Below are 22,978 nucleotides of genomic sequence, written 5' to 3'. Positions count from 1 at the left end.
ACCTAGGACGTGGAGGTTGCAGTGAACTGAGATCGTGCTACTGCACTCCAGCCTAGGTGACAGAGTGAGACTCTGTCTCAAAAAAAAGAAAAATAAATTCTCATATTGCTTTATTTCTGAAATATTTTCCTTGTAATATTCATTATGAAAACACACTTATCCTACAAATCCTATTCCTATGTCATATTTTCCCAAATCAATTCAAAGCATAGTTAGCCTCTCTTTCTCTTGCCCTCCCCTGTAATAGTTTGTAAGTTACTCTACTATGTTATCCATGACAGTCTGACTTGCATGACTGGCATTTCACGTCTGGTGTACTTTTAATGTCACGTAATTAAAATATTAACTTTGGTAAAAATTCTTGTCTTATTTATCCTTATACACCTCAGGAGCAGGCATCATCTCTCTTCCAACTATCTAAATAACTTTTAGTAACAAAATATAAATGACAGCAAAATAACAAAGTCAAAATAATTTTAGTTAATTCTTCCACACAGATTAGTACACTTGAGGGTTAACCAAAATTATGATTATTTTAATACTAAAAGTACCTGTACTAGAAAGTGAGCTCCATTTTGAAGGAATGCATCATTTCTTATTGGTAATTTTGTAGTGACTTGAGTTTTTTGCTCTGGAAAAGTGAGGTCATTTCTCCTCGATATATTTAAGATGCCATCTTTTGCTTGCAAGGGGTCCACAGCTCCAGCAGGAATGTAAAGTACAGAATAAAGCAGCCTCACATCTCCTTTAGTCCCTCCTAGTCTTGTAAAACTCAAGGATAAGTGTCGTTCACCTGGGCTGCTTTCAATCTTCTGGTTTTCCATAGGAAAAAATGTTATTAGGCCATAGACATCATCACTATCCTGAATGTAGAACAAAAGCTGCAGATAAAGGAATAAAATATTAAAAGTATAGAATTCTCAATCTGAGATTATCAAATTCTGTATTTTCCATGTTATTCTAATTTGAATATTAATATTTCATGTCTAAAAATGATGACTTCCTACACATAATAGAGTAAAAGATGAACCAAAAACAGATTTGGAAATATTCCTAAATCAGTTTGTGGAAGTTTTTAGAGAGTAAAATATTTATTTTCAGAAGGAATACTGAACAAGAAAACTATCTTTCCAAAGCCAGTGTTTTTCCTGTCCCTTCAAACTAAACATAAAGTTGATGTGTATGATCAAACTCTTTGGTTCTTCTACAGCACAGAAATATTAACAAGTGTAAAGCGTAACAATAGTTATACCTCTGCTGGCTCGCTCACTTCTGCACCTCCTCGGATTGTGTGAGGCAGAATTTGAAGTAGATAAGCTTCTGCCTCTTCTGGAAGATCATCATCAACTACAGTAAGAGGAACTGTTGCCAACATCTGCCCTTGTGCAAAATGGAGAACTCCAGAGCTTGGTGTGATATCTGCTGTTACTGGTGAGGGATCACTGCTGTTCCGTGTCAACACCCAATTCACAGAGACGTTCCCATGGGTACCGCCATTTCTAACCACTGTGATTTCTTCAAATCTTAAATGTTTTAAAAGAAATACATATTGTCACATAGTACACTTTATTTCCCTTAGATTAGCCTTCCCAATGTCAAGTTGTCCATTAGACACTGATAAAAACAGAATCTATGTAACAAAAGAACAACTGATTTGTTTTTTGTTTGAGACTGGGTCATACTCTGTTGCCCAAGCTGAAGTGCAATGGTGTGATCAGAGCTTACAACCTCAACCTCATGGACTCAGGCAATCCTCCTGCATTAGCCTCCCACATATCTGGGACTTCAGGTGGACACCACCACACTCAGCTAATCTTTTCATTTTATTTTATTTTATTTTATTTTTTGTGGGCGGGGTCTCACTTTGTTGCCCAGGCTGGTCTCGAACTTCCGGCCTAAGATAATCCTCCCCCTAAGCCTGCCAAAGTGCTGGGATTACAGGAGTGAGTCACCATGCCTGGTGGAAAAAAACATTTTTAATATGAAGGTGTAGATATGTGAATGCGTCCTAGGGAACTACTATACTATAAATCATTTGCATAATTAAATCACACTCCAAATAAGAAAGAAAACAATGAAGCCATGGTAGAAAAAAATGACACATATTCTAACAGTTCGTTGTTGTGTCCAACATCACAAAACTAAAATCTTGGAATAATATATTAAAATAATGGTAGCAATATATTTAAAATAAATCATACCTTGATATTCTATCTTCATCAATTATAACTATCCTTTCAAACAAAACACTGTTGAGTGAAAGGACTCCATAAGGTTTATCATTTGGCTTAATGGTGACTTGTACAACAGAAGGGCTTATTAGCACAGCATCTCCCTGTAAGGTATCTTTTAGTAACATAATGTGAAACGATTCAGCAATCTCTGGTATGGTGTCATCAACTATTTGAAATTTCAAGTGAGATTCATGAATAAAAGGTGGAAAAACAACAGTTGTGTTTGGCTGAAGATCAATGAAGTCCAGATTTTGCTGGGCATGTGCTGTGGAATTCCCAGTTGCGATAGCATAACTGATTGAAACCTCATATTCATCAGATCCAATCAGATTTCCATTGTTGTCCTTTCCACGAACTACTGGAATTACGAGTATGTGGTCTTCCTCAGGAACCAAATAAATACTCTGAAGGAATCTCACGGGACTATCATTTTTCTTAATGATGATTTCAACTGAATTCCTAGAGGTGTTTATCTCAGCTCCTCCTTCTACACTTTTCAGTTGAACTAAAAATACTTCATCATTTTCTGGTACCTGTTAAAGGAATATAAACAGAGGCAAAACATCAACAGCCAAAACACCTGGAAAGAAACTAAAGTGTAACAAGTCATTATGTTTCAATACAATCACATAGAAATAAAAATTCTCTAACTGAGGGAGCAAATAGAAAGGCTTGTTTAGTCTCCAATTAATAAAATATTTTCCACAGGTAAATAACGTATTTTAGACAGGAAAAGAAAACATAATGAAGCAACAGTACAACTAATGAAGTATAAGTATAATGTCTTTCAACCTTAACTGGTCCTTGGATAACTCCAAAGATTAAACAGTAAAAAACTGTCATACATTTCTATCAGTTTTATCAGTTTGGTAGGGTCAGAAGTAGTACTGAAAATCTAATAATACCTAAGAATCTGGAAAGTACGTTAAACATTACATAAAAATTGTTAGTTTTCCTTGTGAATTATTCTTGCTTTTCTCCAAATGGTTGTTAATTCAGGAGTTAAACATGTGACACCAATATATGCTTTTCGAGATACACATCATGCCTCTCTGGAGAAAAAGCTGTAAGAGTCACTACTAGGAAAAATGCTGACACTGTTAAAGTGCAATTTTTGCTTTTTTGGTTTTTTTTTTTCTTTTTTTTTATGCTCCTGCAGAGAAATCTTGGGGTTAATCTCCACAGTGCTGTGTGAGCTTTTCATTCACCACAAACTCTATTTTAGAAATAAAAGTGAAGAAAAAAATGCATACTTTTACCTCCATCAGTAGCAATACAAAAAGCAAAGCTATTTATCTTAAAAATAAAATGTTATGATTTGATTGATCTTTCAAATTTACAATCAAAATGTATAATTAATCATCTCCCCAAATTATAGCCCGTTCAATGCTCTGAGATCTTAAAACAAAAGGTTTTTTTTTTGCTTGCTTCCAGAACCAGAGGAACTAGGGATATCAATGCTTCCAAATATTTTATTTTTTTCAAGAGAAGAACTCTTTTCTCATAATGTCTTCTAATACTCTAATACATTTTTTTTCCTTCTCTTGAGGTTTCTTGTGATTTAGTTTCGGAATATTTGTAGGAGGGTAGAGGGAGGGTTACAAACTCCCAGCTATTTTCTTTTTGTTTTCTTTTCTGGCAAAATTTAGTTTCTTTTCTAAAAAGTCATGTTTTCTCTTGTTTAGCTCATGTGGGGGACATCCTTGCACATTATTGCTCAGATTCATTCTTTTCTTAGCAGTTAAGCTAGCTGTATCATGTATCTCTATCCTTGGTAGTCTCAATGTGAAATATGAAAATAATAAAAACCTTCCCATAAATGTGAACATTAAAAATATCCAAACAAAAGAATATCAACTTAAGTAGAATTTTTCTTTGCTTTTGTGGTAAAATATTTATTCCAGGTTAGTACTGTTCTTGCTCAAAATTGAAAGCACGAACACAAATAGATTATCAGGGTATACAAAATGCTTAAATGTTTGTATTATGTATGGTTGCTAGTTATATTCAAATTCATCAGCTTTTAGATGTACAATTTAATGTGAATTAAGTAAGATAAATAATAATAACATGTATTCCAAAATAGTCAGCTATTTATAGCTGAGGTATGACTGGCCACAATACACTAAGTTTATATAGGACTGTGTCCTGCAACACAGGGTCCTTGTCCCATTTGGGTATATAACATTAGCCAACCTCATCGTCGAGTACTGTCAAGTTATAAATTACTGTTGCTCTGCCAGGGGGAAAGGTGATATTTCCTTTAACTGGACTCAAATCTTCATCAGGGGAATTTGGGCCACCCTCTACCTGAAAAGAAACACACAATGCCGTCAATAAATACAAAATACTTCTCGAGATTGAGAAAGCATCATTGTGATGTCAGCTGACAAAAATCTGAAGTTTAAATATGTTCTGAAAGAATTACATCATTCTGCCCTTCAAATTAATAGGTCCTATAACGTAATTATAGATATTGACTATAACTGCATTAAAGTACGTGGTTTCTATGAGCTGCTTTTTCTCAAGCATTACGTTAAACCTGAGGGGAGAAATACTCTATAAATATTTCTTTTTGGAAGAAAGGGTATTCAAGATTAGTAAATTCCCTCAAGTAACAGAATCAAATGCCAATATTTTCCACTTCACAAGCTGGATGTGAAGATGTGAAGAATGAATAAAATCATTCATTAAAAAAAGCATTTGTTGAGTACTCCATGCCGCATCTCTTCTAGGTACTAAAGATTTAGCAGTGAATAGCGCTAACTCCGCACCATATAGACCTGACATTTAAAGGAAGGGAATAAATGATAAATAAATGAATGGGTGTGTGTTATATGATAATAAGTATCATAGAGAAAAAATTAAGAATAGCATGAGAGAGATCGAGTGCCAGGGAGGGGTGCTATCTGTATGCAGTTATAATCAATATAAAGCACTTACAACAATATATGGCAATATTAAGCACTCCAAAAATGTTACTTATAATTATTTAAACAGAAAACAGGCTACAAATCTGATAAAATAACTTTAGACATCCATAGATAAGTTGAAAACACTCTAACCTGGATGATTTATTCTTTCTACAGCCAATTATTTTCTAATTTTTCCAATATTTATCAGAAAAACTTTCAAAAATTTATTGTCTAAATGCATATTCCTAAGTACCTGAAAAATTGTGTATGACTTCCAGTGTAGAACTTGCAAGACTACTGCATATTTAGTGTTTATTATGTTTTTCATGCATTATTGCCTTCTGCTGTTCTATGTTCTGTGTAGTTAACATAACTACTGTATGATGTGGACACCCACAAGCATGAACAAAACTATTCTATGCTTCCATAGAATTGTGTTACATAAATATAAGTTTCCATTTTATTGATATTACAATTGATAATTAGGAAAGAAACTGGTGTCTGAAATTGCTACCACTCTAATGTTTGAAAATAGTGTATGATCATGTTGCGGATCCTAAAAAACACAGAAAACACAAAAATTAGTTGGAGATTGAAATGTGTATCTCACGGAACAGCAATGTGGTGACACAATGATTGGCACATGGTCAGTAAGCAATCAAATCACATGATTAGATCTAGTACCTGAAAAATACACGTCACCCACAGCTTATCATATTCATGCCACATCCTGTAACATTTATGGATTCCCATGGTGGAGTGCAATGGCAATAAACACCATCCATTTGGTGTACTGAAAAAAATGGGGGGTAGGGGAAAGGCATGGTGGGTCATGACTGTAATCTCAGCTCTTTGGGAGGCTGAAGAGGGAGGATCATTTGTGCTCAGGAGTTCGAGACCAGCCTGGGCAACATAATGCAACTTCATCTCTACAAAAAACATTAAAACTTAGCTGGGCATGGTGATGCACACCTGTATTCCCAGCTATTCAGAAGGCTGATGCAGGAGGACTGCATGAGCTCAGGAGGTTGAGGCTGCAGTGAGCCATGACTGTGCCACTGCACTCCAGCCGGGGCATCAGAGTAAGATCCTCTCTCAAAAAAAAAAAAACTAAAATAAAAATAAAATGGAGAAAGACAACATATTAAATAATTTTACATAAACCTAAGTAATCCATGGGTATTTTAAAATTTCCTATTTTTGAAAACATTTATCATAAAAGTTTTATGAAATTTATAGAATTAACATTATTATTCTATCTTATGATTTATTTTTCCCACATAACTAAAATGTTAGCTTGAATTTCATGTAAGCATTGTATACACAAGCAGCAAGGAAAACATTTTTATATTAATCATGAAATGTATCAGATCAGAAAAGTATTCATCTTTATTTTAATTGTATTGTGTCGTGTTTATTATACAAGGAACTTTGATTTTCAAAACTGTAGTCACCTGGTATGAACTCCAGTGTTCGCATTTAAAGTGATTTCAGGGCCGGGTGCGGTGACTCACGCCTGTAATCCCAGCACTTTGGAGGCCTAGGCAGGCGGATCACCTGAGGCCAGGAGTTCAAGAACAGCCTGGCCAACATGGTGACACCCTGTCTCTACTACAAATACAAAACTTAGCCAGGCATGGTGGAGCGTGCCTGTAATCCCAGCTACTGGGGAGACTGAAGCAGGAGAATCACTTGAACCCGGGGGGCAGAGGTTGCACTGAGCTGAGATCATGCCACTGCACTCCAGCCTGGGCAACAGGGCAAGACTCTGTCTCAAAAATAAAAATAAAAGTAACTAAAATAAAATTACTTCGGAGTAAACTTACCTCAAAAGTCACCATGACCATTCCATAGGTTCCCTTTTCCCTGATGAGAGTAAGAGGCACGGACTCATTTCTGCCCCTGGGCTCACTCACTGTGACTGAGGGAAGCTATTGAGGAGAGCAAGCACAGATGATGAGGAGCTGAGCAATCAGAGGTATGAGGCGGTAAAAACTATTACCTCAGAAACGCTCGATTTCCACAGACAAATCAATCTACACTGTATATAAGAATGTGATATTTCCTAGCCTCAATGAACTATAGCTTTAAAATGCTGAAAAAGTTAAAAATAATAGAGTAAAGGGAACATAAAAACTAGTCAAGCAAGAGATGCAGTTTCTTGTCCTGGTTCTACCATCAACTAGCTGTTCTGCTGAGGAATTTAAAGGTTTTTTAGTTGAAAGGTGACAAACTCAAATGCTCACAGAGGCCCAGGAGGTGACAGACATGAGTTAAGCCTCCAGACCAAGGCAGCAGGTCACTGGGACCACCACTTAGCCTTGCCCACAACCCCTCTTTCTCCACATCAGCCAGCTTGTCAGTGAAAAGCAGACACTGCTAACAACTTTCAGGACAGGATCTCTGCAGGAGGTGAAAGCGAGGACTTCAAAAGAAATATGCTGATTTGGCTGGTGGAAATTCAAGGTGGGAGAGGAGGAATACAGACGCAGCCAAGTGCACACAGGTTACAGAAGCAGTGGCCAACTCTCCGGGTGACAGCAAAACTCAGTAGCTCCATCCATAACTGGGGTTAGGAATGCCCATCTTGAAGGGTTGTGATAAGGTTTCAATGCAATAGTTCAAATCAAGTGCTTATACTAAGGCTTCTGTAAATGTTGCTACCTGACATATACTGAGGGTTCAGTAAATGTTGCTATTATTATCATCATCATCAATGTCATCTTCACTACCAACATAATCATCCTCAGGGTGGAAACCAAAGCCAGCCTATTGAGCACCACTGTGAGCTCAATGGTTATTTAGTTTAATTTTAAGGATGTCAAAGGCTGCCTGGCAGCACTGAGACCCCCACCAGTCAGGGACCTGGGACTCATGCCAGAAACTAGGATTCATTTCCCAGAGGCTAAGATGTATAATGTCAACAACAAAAACAAAATAAACCTTTAAACAAATCAGTATGAGGTCAGAGGTGATACACAGGGAGTTAGTGTAGCAGGAAAGCCATATGGAGAGAAATTAAGCAATTAAGGGAGCCTGCTTCATCATTAATAATTCCTTATCATTCAAATAAGAGATGGTTGATTAATTAACTTAATGTTTGTAAATGACAGTATAATGGAGGTTACCGAATTTCTACTAAACTGAGGTTGGTCAAATACACTTTTTAATGAAGATACTGCATTATAAAGATCATATTTACCTATAGCCCACTTGTTTCAAAGATAAGTTAAGGTACCAAGAAAATGACATACAACCAACTGTAGTAGCAATCTAAAAATAAATGAAAAGCTGGGAAGTACTGCAACGTGTTTTATTAATTATAATTAGTAATGTGATTCAAAGAGACTCCAAGTCAGGAATGTTACTGGAGTCTAAAATTTAGTGGCCAAATTCAATTGTATTGGAGATAAACTTGGTTTTATTTTAAGAGCTAGAAACAATTTATCTAAAGAAGGGCCCTATCTTGTGTATTTGTTTCCAAACATAAAACCCTCTGATCATAGGATTGGCCAGAGCCACAGGAATTTAGTTAAGGAACAGAAAATAAACTATTGAGCAAAAGTGAGTGGGATGAAATGAAGTTTCAACCTTCAGAAAATATCAATTAATGGGAAAATCTTAAGAGTTGGGATGACTACAGAATTTTAAAGAGATGTAACACCTGCTATTCAATTTAAGTTCATAGTAAGTTTTTTGAAAAGTATTATTTCAATATGCTTTCTCATCTCCCATTAACTCCAAACTTTCAGAAGAGTCTGACAAACAATCAACACTTTATTTAGGTGACATTTGGGGAAATCAGGCAAAAGCAATGGGTGGTATATCTGAATTAAAGACAAAAGTGGAAACAAAGGAGTCAGGTGGAACAATCAGCAAAAAGAGATTAGGACAACAGATGACCACGATCATACAAGCCTCCTCAATTCACAAACATCTTGGGTAGAACAAATGAATGGTCTACAGAATGTGAAACCGAGATAAAGTTAAAGCAAATTTTATTTAAATATCAAAAGACAGCATGATACTGCTAACATCATGAAAACTAATTTTTAAAATTTAATAAACTATTATCTAGCAACCACAAGTATCATCAAATTGTGTCCATACCATATTAAATGAAATAATTCCAAATGCATTGTCATTTGATAATATTGTCACAGTAACAGTCCTTGGCCATCCGAGCTTCACATTTGCTGAAGGTTTCTAAAATAAAATCCCAAAAATAAAATAATGAATTAAAAATAAAATAATAAATTAAATATTTATTTTTGTAGAATTTGTCTTCAAGTAGTTATTCAGAATATAATAAAAATACATATGTAATCTTAATGTACAGATTAAGTAAACATTCCAATTACATCAATATGGTTAAGAAGTTCCAAATGAAAAATTTTCAAAAAAGTTTTGAAAAGCATAAGTCACTGACTCTTAATAATATATGATAGTATAATTATAAATCATCACTGGCTAGTAATACTATATTATAAATTAGTTATAATTACTATGTTGTCACTAATATAACAGAATTAAGTACACACACAGTACAAAATTCAATGTAATTTTTCTCATGCTATTGAAGGTACTGGAACTTTAGAATTAGTTATTCTATGAATCACAGAACCAAACTGAAGATAAAACATTAAAACTATGTTTATAAAATGCAGAGTTTTCTGTAACATTTGCACAGATGTTCAAGAGCAGCACAAAAGTATATTTTTTAAAGAATGACTTAAAAGAGCAAAACATAACTGTTTCAAGTGTCATTTTCACAAATATTTTAATGGTAGTGACACAATTATTAAAAAAAAAAAAAATTCTTAATGCTCTTTAGAAAAAACCACCAGAATGTTGTTAGCGAGTCATTGCCTCAACCTAATAGATGAAGCCATAAAGTTCAATTAAACCTAAGACTACTCAAGTTTTTTTCCCCAGCGGTACTCTGAATTTAAGTCACAGGGACCTCCCACTTCCATGCCTGCTTTTTGTATCCTCGTCCTTTGAACTCAGAAGTCACAGTCATTCTTTGCATATCTGGTAGCAGGCGAGGAATAAAAGAAAAAAAGGCCAAAGGGAAGGCAAAGTTTTCTGGAGCAAGTGTCACGGCAATTCCCGAGTAAGGTGAATGGATTCAAAAACTAGCTGTGGAATTTCTGAACAAGATCAAGGAATAACCAGATTATGGAAATGCTGAAGAGGTTGTCAGTTCTGGATTCTACGAATACCACCACCAGTTATCTGAATTGGCTCATCTCTAGATAGATACGTTGTTAAGCACTAAAAGATTTTTACAAGTTTTATAAGTCCTCCTTATAATTTCTATAAGGAGGAAACATGGACTTACCTGTAATGTTAAGTGAAAAATAAAAGTTTCATCAGGCTCTGGTAAGTCATCATCACATACTGCTATGTACACTGTTCTGTTTGTTTCTCCAGCAGGTATAAAAGCTGCAGCATATGTATCAAAAAAGTCACCACTGTCCTCTCCATACAGCTATGAAATGCAAAATATAGATCATTCTTACTTAACACAGTATTAGGACAAGTAAAACTGATGTTAATTACAGCAATCAAGAGAAAAAGCATAAATCAAGTGACTTTTATATTTATCAACAGAGTGTACAAAAACAAAAATCATAAATATTTAACAACTGAAAAAACTTATCTTCAGAAATAAACAAATGATTCTAGGCCAGGCTCAGTGGCTCACTACTGTAATCCCAGCACTTTGGGAGGCCAAGGTGGGCGGATCACAAGGTCAAGAGTTTGAGACCAGCCTAGCCAATATGGTAAAACCCCGTCTCTAATAAAAATACAAAAATTAGCTGGGCATGGTGGTGTGCGTCTGTAGTCCCAGCTACTCCGGAGGCAGGAGAATCGCTTGAACCCGGGAGGCAGAGGTTGCAATGAGTTGAGATCGCACCACTGTACTCCAGCCTGGGCAACAGAGCAAGACTTCGCCTCAAAAAAAAAAAGAAAAAAGAAATGATTCTAAACAAAATCATTTGTTCATGTTGTGAAATGAAAACAAATATTACACAGAAAAATAATAATATATAGGAAAGCAATTATGTGAATTTTTTTCTCTGCTCTTGATTGATCTGGAGTAGACTACAGCAAACCTAACAAGAAGACAAATTATAACTAAAATTCTCAAAAAAATGTTGTATATATGCAAAGCAACACAACAGAATATTATTCAGCCATCAAAAAGAACGAAATCCTTTCATTTGCAGCAACATGAATGTAAAAAGAGGTCATTATGTTAAGTGAAATAAGCCAGGCGCTGAAAGATAGATATTGCATCTTCTCATCCACACATTCTCATCCAGCTAAAAATGTGGATCTGATGGAGGTAGAGAGTAGAATGGTGGTTACCAGAGGCTGAGAAGGGAAGAGGACAATGAATAGAAGTTGGTTAAGGAGTCAAAAACAGAAGGAATGGGTTCCAATATTCGATAGTACAGTAGGAAAATTATAGTTAACATTAATTTATTGTATCAAATAATTTAATATATCAAAATAGATAGAAGAAGGGAATTGTAATGCTTCCAACACAAAGAAAAAATTAATGTTTGAAGTGAGGGATATCCCAATTCCCCTAATTTGATCATTACACATTGTATACAAATATTAAAATATCACATATACCCCCCAAAATACGTACAACAATTATATATCGACAAAAAAGAGAGAAGGAAAAGAAAGAGGTGTATGTGGCCTGACAAAAAATGTGTCAGGAAAATCAATTATTTCCCTATCTGTTTCAAAGAAACTGCTCTTTCCCAAACTCAACCTAAAGTTGTACTCATATTCTCCCACATCTCCAATAAAGATCTAATTCTTTTAGCATTTCAAATGTTTTAGTCATCATAAACTTCTCCTTAACTTTTTAAGATCTTATTCTGTAAAATCAGCATGACTAGTAAGAGTCTCCACATTATTAGTAAGATTCTGCATGACCTTGTGCAGATCAACATGCGATCTCTTTCACCAAACAGCACAAAATGAGTAATTTAACTACTCATTTGATTTAGTACCAATAAAAAACATGTACAGGGAAATTTTAGTCAATTCCTAGTTCTCATACATAAAAATAAGTTTTAAATAGTTGAGAAATCCAAGTAAGTTGTCAAGGGTGTTGGAAATATACCTTACTATAGAAAATGACACAAACTTTAAGAAAGAATTATCAAGAGCCACTGAAACAAACAGAAAAGCACAGTAATTCAGCCTATGAAAATCATTTCATCAATTTCATTAATCAAATGCAAATTAATCAAATAATTAACAATTCAAAATAAGTAAAAATCAAAATATATACACATATATATATTCACCAGAATAACATTCATAGTAGTAAAAATTAGAAGCAACCTCAATGAAAAGGAAGAATGATAAGGAAGTAATTACAACACCATCAAGAAAAGTTGTGAAAATGATAAAGGAATCTGAAAAAATTGTTAAGATTCAATGAAAATTATGTGAAAAAGATTATCTAATATAATGCATACTCTAAAAATAATTTCTCTATATAGCTGTATGTCACAAATAACTAAAATTATAGCATTGGATTTGTTCATAGGTCATTTTTCTGCATCTTCTCTTTTTATAATATTTCATAATGTGATTATTAAACCTACTACTTAAAATTTTATTTTTACAAACAAAATGTTTAAGTACTTTGAGACTCAAATATAGCAATGTTCTTAGTGGTCATATAACATAACTTTCTGGTTAAAAGTAGATACACACTCACGCACACACAATCCACCCAGTAACTAAACTGTGTGCAAGGTAGATCTATAGTTTAACAAATTCTACCTAACATTCACTTAAGTTAATATTCTTAATTTTTCCCACTAAAAGAGTTCTCAGACATAACTAAAGTTTTTTTTACTATTGTCAGTTTTCTACTTTTAAATATTCCATACATTTTCTCTACACCACCTTACAATAGATAGTGTATCTGAGCAGAGATAACTACAATCCAAATTACCCAAAATGAAAAGTTCTTGTTCTAAAATAAATATATGAACACTATAAAATGATCAGTCTATATCTTTAAAAATAGTACTGTCAAATGCACATGGTTATGTTGGAGCACTCTATAAACCTATAAGAGATAAAAATGGAATAGTGTTATGTGCAAATCATCTATCATTTACCATAATGAAACTGCTCAAAATCTCAAACGGAAAAAAAAAATTCCTTGCCATTAAAACTAAGAAATTTCATATCTATTTCAGTAAAAATAGAACTATAATAATTTCTTACCGATACAATTGCAGTAACATTTGCTGGCTCTCCTATCCTTTCAATGATAAGACGAATAACTGTTGTACTTGTTTCATTAACAACAAATTCGGTTTGTCCAGTAAATCTTATTTCTGTTTCTCCAAACACAAACAGGATGAGTAAAGCTGAAAGAAGATTTACTAATAAAGATGCAGAGGGCATCCCTAAAACAAAACAAAACAAAACAAAATGTATATATGTATAAAATTCACAAAATATATCTAATCTATTTTCATTAGATTGTGATGTTTATAGACATAAACACAGTATGAAAAGTTAGACAGCAAACAACTAAGACAAAAATATATCAACTACTAAGCCATCAAACTCAGATGTGTGATGACAGAAGTTAAAAAAATCACTATTGTACTCTTACGGTTCTTTTTCTACCATTCAGAAATACTTTTTGCTTTTTAGCTTCTATACCAAGATAATAGTTATAAGTTAAACTTACTTATTAAATTTAGTTCATGTAAAAAATTTATTGACATCCACACTTTAAGAAAAACCTAAGCAGCAACATGGAAATTTAATTAAAGACCATATTTATACAAATAAAACTATGAAATACCAGCCAAAACTGAAACAGTTGAAGCTACATTTCTAGCAACAAATTGATTTCTTGGTTGGTGTTTACTTTTTCCTTAAATTTGTCTCCTTTGAGAATTTTTTTTAATTCTTAGTCGTTGCAAGGAAATTCTAATCCTCTCAAAGAAGGGATAAATTTCCAGGACTTAAATTTCTTTCATTTTACTAGCTAAAATACTAAGACCACATCTAAGAAAATGTTCATGTTGCTTTAAAATAAGCAAGTTTATCAAAGTGTATATTTCCTTTTTTTCATGATACTTTTTTTTTTTTTTTACTACGATATGTATATGTATGAGTCATCAATATTGTTCCTACTTTCAGCACTCTGGGATTCAAGAGCTTTCAAAAGCACAACAGTGCAGTGGTCTCCTGAAAATGCTGCTGTTTTGTAATGTAGATGTACCTCTAAAAATGTGAACGATTTCCCTCATAGATCATTAAGATTCCAATGGATCTATGTGATCAGTCACACGAACATAAAAAGTTCACGTGTTTTAAAGAGCTGCATTACATATTCTATGAGCCAAAATGCTTCCTATTAATCTTTACCTTGGCCAAGAAGTAATAAAATTTTCTTGTTTGTGATGTTTCCACTCGGCTACACATGGCTTTATATTTAGACACACCAAATACATGAGTTCCTGATATATTTTAAGATTTAAATGCAACGTTCTCAGTTAAGTATATACGGATAATGCAGTCTGAGACTGCTCAATGATGTCTCACACACTTCTGACTGCAAAACCCAGACAGGGATGCTGAGTTCAAATGGAGTCCAGGAAAGGGATATAAGCTAACAGGGACAGAGATGCTGAAGGATTGGGACTTCTTTTGTACCTCTCCCTTCTTCTCTCCAGGCAAACCTGCCAGAAGACTAATGAAATCTGAAGAAGAAATAAAACAGTTTTCCTTGACCAGCTGCAAACTCTTCCCTGTCTTCTAATCCAGTAATGTTCATGGAAAGAAAGGAAATGAAAAAGATGAGAGAAAGGGAAGGGAAAAAAGCAAAGCATTTGTGAGACAGGAAAGTGGGAGCAGTTCTGAGCTAAACCAAAGCCAAGTGAAGGTCTTTTTATGGAATCCCAAAGCCAGAATGATTTTACACCCCACTTAGGACAAATAGTGGGAAGGAAATGAACAAAGTACAATGAAGAGCGTACAAAATGGAAGAGGGAGAAAGAAGGTGGCAACCTAGGCTTTGGATGTGAAAGAAAAAAAAATCAACTATGGTCTACTGTGATTTTGAAAGAAAAATCTAAAGTCCTTGAACAGGAGATGTGATAGAACTGTGAACTGAGAGAAATAAGACATCTGAAGTGCAATGTGAGACAGAGTGAAAGTGAGATTACAGCATGAGTAGAGGGAATCACAAACAAGTAAGAACAGTTCTCAAAATCTGTCCTGCATAAAGATCACCTCAGGCATTTGTTAAAATGCAAATTCTCACTCTCAAAAATTCTGATCTGGTGAGTCTAGAGTGAGGCCCAGGAATATGCATTTAAAACAAGTAGCCCTATTAATTCTGATGCAACTGATCCTTGGTATAATACACTTTAAGAATTACTGTCCTAGAGTGTGAGAAATAGTGTTAGAAGTGTGTCCTGGAGTGAACATACAAAAGGTCACATTTGTAGTTATGAGTTAACTACTGAACTTTTTCAATACTATATGTGCAAACTTCCTCATATGTTTTTTCATATTCTGATATCGCATTTTAAGATTTTGTGCATTCTGAATAAAAGCTGTAATGCCTTTTACAGAGTGATCATAACAGCAAATGCTTATATAGCACTGTTTTAAGGTACTTTATGTACATTAACACATTTAATCCTTACAATATCTCTATGAAGAAGGTGAGCATAGCATTAGTACCATTTTATAGCTGAGAAAACTAAAGCAGAGATGGGTTAGTTAACATATGCAATATTATTCAGTTAAGTGGCTATGTAGGCTTTGAAGGCTAACTCCAAACTCTCTACCCAATAACCACACCATACTGCCATTTACATTTTATTTCAACAAATCACACACCACCACCTTGAATAATATGATAGATCATTTATGCTACGTTTCCAAGCATTCAGATATTTAAAGCTCATGCACAATAACCAAAACTCCCATAAGAATGCATAATTTTGAATCTCCTAAAAGTTTCACTTTATTATTCTAATAAACATTACATTTCTTTAAATGACACTACAGTTTTCTTGACTACTTTAAATATTTAACAGCATCTTTTTATGTCAGGACCAATAGCTCAAATGCTGCATTCTTACAGTTTCCCAGGCAATTAGAGCTCCAAGATCCTGTGTTTAAGTCAATAAATTCATTTGAAATTGGTCCACATCAGTGAGTTTTGAGATTATGCAAAATGAGCACACAGGCATGATTGGAAATGCCTCAAATTCTGTGACATCATTGATAATTGCATCTCCTTTGCTTTCATCTTTTCACACTGTATGAAAAGTTGTAGGGGCAAAATTGGCATTCAATAGAATTTAAAGATTAAAAAAAGCTTTGAAAATGAAGTTCCCATTACAAGACACGCATAATTACACAAATGCTGAATAGTTTATTTTTTAGAGTAGCTTGGTACACTTCCCTCTATCATACTAAAACTCTAATCTTTGGAATTCCGTTTTTTTTAAAAATAAAACTCAGAAGACAAGGCATTAGTAATAAATGACGCAGTGCATAAGTCTTAAATCTATTTTAGGTCATTTTTTTCTCTTATTAGATTTAACAAAATTTTTTCATGCCCCGTCAGACCACTTATTTTTAAACTTCTCTATAAAATGAATTTCAAACGTATGTTTTAAGATCATGATGTGCATAATTTGTATTCTGTTGCAATTGTGAAAGAATAATTGCTTCACTGACATCATTCTTCTTCTCTAATGGGATGACATTCCAATATTCAAGTCCTCTCATTTCCAGCTATCATCCATGTTCTCCTCGCACCTCTCACTTTTGTTTTGTATGATTCAAAAGAAATTAAAACTCTTTCTTCCCTAATCTCTTAATAGATCTCTTATCATGCTACGATGATATGTAATTTAATTTCTTGCTTCTTATTTCCTGAATTCTACTGTGAGATTTTGATAAGTCCTGATAGCACACAGGCAGAAAATCTCAAATTCTTGAATTCTAGTAATCATATTCAGTCTCTCCAACAAGTCACCTAATTTTGCTCCAAAAAAAAATTCAGAATTACCTTCTGGACTATATTAGAGCAGCTCTTACAATGCAAAATCGTTGTTTTCAGAAAAGCAGCTTACAGTTTAATATAACATTTGTATATTGTGTACCTGCACGTCATGCAACACCCTGTGCTAATCTATCACCGAGGACACAAAGATACTTAAAATATGTTCCTTGGCTCAAACAGAATCATAGGGTTGGCCATTCAGATCAGGTCAATCAAAGCCAAGAAGACAGAAGACACAATTAGGAAACTTTCCCTTAAGCATAAAAATGGAAATTCCCTCTACCACTGTATTTGGGATTGTGATAATTGGGGCAAGTTCTCTCACAGTCTGGAAATGAAACAAACACAGCCAAAGACAGAGCCAAGGGGATGAAAGGAGCCACATTTTGATAATCAAGCTTAAGCTCTTGAATTCAGCTTTATCCTGGATTTTCCAGTTAATGAGACAATAAATTACATTTTGTGCTCTAGTTGGATTGGGTTGGGTTTTCTGTTGCTTTCAACATCAATATTTATCCGCCTATCTCCAGTTTGTGATACTGAAAACTCATATTACGATAAACAAACTGGAAAGTCCCCTCTGTCCCACTATAACATTCAACAGTATTATTCTTCTCTAAGCATTCATGAAAGGATGCCATGCTAGCTATCTTCTGTTCCCATGCAATTCTTACCACCATCTGTACTCACAGTCTAATATTTTCCCCTCCAGCTCATAACTGGCAATGACTAATAGGACACTTAGACAAACTAAGGATGTCTTCAGAATAGAACACAGCAGGACAAGAATGTACCATATTGACTCAGTGTCTGAAAAAGCTAAGCCCCTTCTGATTGTCACCAAGGAACCCCAATATCTTGCTTCTTTACATTAGTCTGACATTAATTTATTCCTATTGCTGTTTCTCAGGATGCTTCATTGTTCCTGTTTAAAAACGTAATCCTATTTTCCCTGCTTTATTTTTTACCTGGATTACTTAGCCCATAAAAGCATCAAATACTATAAAATTCATCAACAATGTTCATTATAACCAATAAATTTAAATTCTGTTTATCTAGGACAGTACCTTCCTCCCATCTTGTCTCAAACAAGTGATGGGCCCCTAAGGAAATGTAATAGGTAGAGCATATTCTGATTAAAATGAAAGAGTCAAAGAGTGTTTTTTTCTATGTCTCAATAACTATGCAGAAACAGAGTAGAATAAGGAAGAGAGTAAAATAAAAAAATAAGAATTAGGACCCAATAGAAGACAATGAAAGAAAATCATAATTCAATTAATTTTGCATTAATCAACTTCGATTAAAAAAACCTTCCCTCAATTTGAAAGTTAACTCCATCTCTTTACATTTCAGAATAAACAACTGTACAGTATCTATGAGTGATGGGACAAGGACCTGAAAAGACAAACATTACTAGTGCAGAACTGAATGAATGCATTGACCTTTTAGCTTCATCTTTTGCCTTGTCAATGCCATAGCAAGCATCTTCCCACGGAGTGACCACCAGGTAATTAATACTGAAAATATGATCCTAAAGGAACAAGGTTTTCAAGTTTAGAATTACTTGAATTCTATTACATCTACTAAGGGGCATTCTAAAACTATAGAATTACTCCTGTGGAACAAGAGACGCTTCATCGTTCCTATCATCAATTATTCAGCTTCTAAGAATTCTTAATCTGTCTTATTTGTATTTGGCAAGAACCACCAAAAAAAATGACCTTTGCCCTCTCCCAAACCAAAACAGAATTTAAATTTACAACTTCCAAAAACAAAGTACTCTAATGTTACAAATAGAATAAGTGCTAAACATTTTTAAAGTAATAAATAAAACGAATAGTCTCTTACTCAGACTGTAGTTAATGTCATTTGTCTTTATCTTCAATTTTTAAGAAATACATTTTATTTTATTCATTTTTAAATACCTTATATACGCACGTGGCAAAATATTTAAAAAGAACAAAAAGATAAACAGTAAAAAATAAGCCTCCCTCACAGTACCCTCCACCAGCCATATGCTGCTCCTACCCACAGTGAATCCCAGTTATCAACTTCATTTATATCTCTCAAGAGATTGTTTATGCGTGTGTATATATATACAGACATATATGTATTTCTACAGAAGACAGACCATAGAAATCTGTGTGTGTGTGTGTGTGTGTGTACATATATGTATTCCTACAGAAAACAGACTATATAAATCAGCACACCTTTCCAAGATGTTAGTTAACAAAGGAATACCAGGCTTCCATGTAGACCTTTGTGTTAGGAATATGTTTATTGTTTCAGACACATACCATCATCATTGTATATCTCATCAATAAAATGCCAGTTTCCATTGACTTTCACTACACCCACCGATTCACTCTTGGGGAACAGCTGACACAATTATGGTAACTTAAACCTACATCAATCAAAAGTGTTTGTCCTCTACACATGATGGGCAACAGTCATGCTGGGATCCCTGTTTCTATTATCCTGGAATCCCTTTGAATCCTTTCCTGTGTTTCATTCTCTGTTTGTTAATCCCATATTTTCTTCTTTCTTAGTTTATTTGGTTTATTCCCTTGTTTTGATGGAGAAAACTCTCCAGTAACATCCTGAGAAAGCATATGTAGAGATAAATGTTTTAGGTCTTGTATGTTAGGAATTATCACAATAATATCCTTCCACTTAACTAACGGTTTAACTGAGTATAGAATTGTAGGTAAAAATAATGTTCTTTCAGAATTTTGAAAGCCTCAGTCCACTGTTTTCAAACACCTAGTGTTGCTACTAAAAAATCTAAAATTGTTTTGATTCTGAAGTGTTTGTGACCCGTTCTGATTGTGCTGTCCGCCCTCTGGAAGGTTCATCTCATTGTAAAGTGTTCTGAAACTTCAGAATGATGTATCTTGGAATTAGTTCATTCTTGCCCATTTGGCTGAACACTCTGTAAATTCCCTTCAATGTGCCACTCATATCCTTCAGACAGACAGTTTCCTTTATTATTTCACAATGATTTCGCCCCAACTCCATTTTCACTGATCTCTCTCCCAGAATTCCTATTATTTGGTACTGCTATTCTGAGGATGGTTCTCTCATTTTCTTATATCTTATTCTCTCTAATTTCCAATTCTTTTATTTTTGCTCTGCTTTCCAAGAATTTAATTCACATTAAATTTCAATTATCCTAGTATTTTTTAATTCATGCTATCATGTTTTCAATTTCTAAGAATTTAACAGTATCCTGTTATTTTTCTATTAATCCAATGGTTTTGTAAAATATCTTAGAAAATACTGATTTTTAAAAAAATCTTCCCTCTTTATATTCTTTGTTACCTCTAAATTAACAAAAACAAAATTTGTTATTTATTCTGGAATCTATCTTCTATATCTGGTAATTCGTGATCATCTGTATATACTTAAAATTATGAGACTAAACTGATGACTGGATGCTCTGAATATCTGGATCTTCATATCTTCATATGATCAAGGATAAGAGACCAAAATAGTATTTGAAAGTTCTGAGCATGTGTAGAAGAATGTGGCTTGTCAACTTTGGGTGAACGAGTGAACCACTTATTAGAAAGTCCCAATTTTAGTATCTATAGAAAAAACTTTACTCTTACATCGATCAGTTTCCCCAAAGAATCTTCCATACTCCCATCTAAAGGATACAGATATAATTACCAAGACATCTGGGACCCAATAGAAAGTGGTAAAAAACTGGACTCTCTGAATTCAGTCATCATATGGTCACTTAATCCCCTGTTTTGCTTAGGGATCCTAACCCACAAACATGGCTCACATCATCGTTCAAGAGATCCTGTTTCACCTTTCCTAGAGAATGAACACCAGATTTGGAGGGGTAAGCAGGAGGTCAGCAGCAGCACAGGATGGAAGGGATGATGATTTTAAGGATATCCTGGAGCAGTTTTCTCCCCATCTAGTTGCTCACACACCACCAAAGTTGTAAAGGTACCTGATACTATTATTTCCTGTGCCTTTAGTGGTGATTTCTATATAAATTTGACTATTTCTCAGCCTCCTTGCTTACTGCTAAGCTTTCTTGGGTCTGCTAAGGGAATCACTACTCATCCATCTGCCTTCTGGCTCCAGAACTGAGTTGCAATTGTTTCTTCTCGCCTTCCTTTTGTCCTTGGAGGTTTATCTAATTGTTTGAAAATGTTTTTCTGTAAAGTGCTACATTAAAGGTAACTACCTGAAGTTAATAGTTAAAATTCTATACCCAATGAAACTATTCGTTAAGTGGAAGGATAATGTCATGATAATTCCTAATATACAAGACCTAAAACTTTCGTCTCTACATACCCTTTCTCAAGATGTTCCTGGAGGGTGTTCTCCATCAAAACAAGGGAATAAACCAAGTACACTAAGAAAGAAGAAAAGACAGGATCAGTAATCAAGAGTCAAACACAGCAAAGCATCAAAGGAAATCCCAGGATGATATAAAGGGGGATACCAGGATGTCTGCTGCCCCCCAGGTGTAGAGGGCAACCACTTTTGACTGATGTGCATTTGACAACATGTGGTCTAGGAAAGTGTAAATTACCATAATTGTGTCTACCCTTCCCTGGAGAATGAACGGATAGGTGTAGTGAAAGTCAATGGAAACTGCCATTTTATTGATGAGTTCTACAATAATTATGATGTGTAGCTGAGACAATAAATACATTTGCAACACTAATATCTACCTGGGAGCCTAATATTCCTCTTTTAAACAATGCCCTTTTGTTTCCTTCTATGTAGTTGTCACAATTTGCATTTATTGTGTTTCTTTCCTTAGAACAAAAACGCCTGCAGGATAATGACCTTGCCCATCTTGAATAGCTTTACCTACCCACCATCTAGTACAGTCCCTGGTATACGATGACCCTCAAGACATACTTATTTAATGAAAAACCAAGTAAAGAAATACATTAACCCACCTTCTTAGAGTAATGAGAAGGTAGGAAAAGCACGGTATAGAAAAAGAAAGCAGGAGACTCTCTTCGTCCTCCCTTGCCTTATTTAGTTTTGTCAGATTCAGACAAATACAGTTATTTTACTCTGACAATGGCACAGGCACAGACATGAGGCTCACATTTGATTTTCTTAGGGTATCCAAAACTTGAATACAAGCCAAAGAGTAGTGTTTGGACTATGCTTTTAATGATCATACAGGACACAGACCCACCCAATAAAACACACTTAGTCAAATCAACAATTGTTTACCATTGATAAAAGATCTCAGACTTAGTGAAGTCACATGTAAATTTGGAAAAATTTGTCCTATAAAAGTGCAAGTACTTTTTTCTTTTTTTTTTTTTCATCATTTTACTTGGCTGAAATGTGCAAGTAATTTTTGTACAGTGAAACAGATAATCCACAGGTTACAGCTTTATTTCCTGGTAGGATGTTAACTAGTTTTACATCTCACCCAGAAACCTTACCTTAACATTTCTTTATTAATTTTCTTGTAAATACTTTGTTCCAAAAATGCTCTTTGAACCAGTATTAACACTCTATTGGTTTCCTCACTAACTAATGGGTTGAATAAAATCTTGACACGTTCATTTCACGTTTGTGTGAGAGTTACGCTTATAAACTTTCAAAAAATGTACCTAAACACAATAATATTTTTCAGAAAAGTAACCATGATATCACAAATTGCCATGGTACATACATAAGACTGATTCTACAATGGCCATTTCCATGAACAATGATGCAGTATAGATAAATACTTCCAG

At 34.4% G+C, this 22,978-nt stretch overlaps 1 protein-coding gene across 1 annotated transcript in view; it reads right to left on the bottom strand.

Annotated features, from left to right (window-relative positions):
* Positions 1–22,978, bottom strand: part of ADGRV1 (adhesion G protein-coupled receptor V1) — a 594,013-nt gene that overhangs the window by 532,216 nt on the left and 38,819 nt on the right. The window contains exons 2-9 of the mRNA XM_015140403.3: positions 13,427–13,611; positions 10,494–10,643; positions 9,260–9,355; positions 6,976–7,080; positions 4,431–4,544; positions 2,202–2,767; positions 1,253–1,523; positions 552–881 (exon numbers count right to left, since the gene is read on the bottom strand). Coding sequence (XP_014995889.3) covers positions 552–881; positions 1,253–1,523; positions 2,202–2,767; positions 4,431–4,544; positions 6,976–7,080; positions 9,260–9,355; positions 10,494–10,643; positions 13,427–13,611 — 1,817 coding nt within the window. The remainder of the gene's footprint in view (positions 1–551; positions 882–1,252; positions 1,524–2,201; positions 2,768–4,430; positions 4,545–6,975; positions 7,081–9,259; positions 9,356–10,493; positions 10,644–13,426; positions 13,612–22,978) is intronic.

The sequence above is a fragment of the Macaca mulatta genome, chromosome 6 (genome assembly GCF_049350105.2).
Source record: "Macaca mulatta isolate MMU2019108-1 chromosome 6, T2T-MMU8v2.0, whole genome shotgun sequence".
Lineage (NCBI taxonomy): Eukaryota > Metazoa > Chordata > Mammalia > Primates > Cercopithecidae > Macaca > Macaca mulatta.
This window is presented reverse-complemented; position numbering and strand designations above follow the sequence as displayed.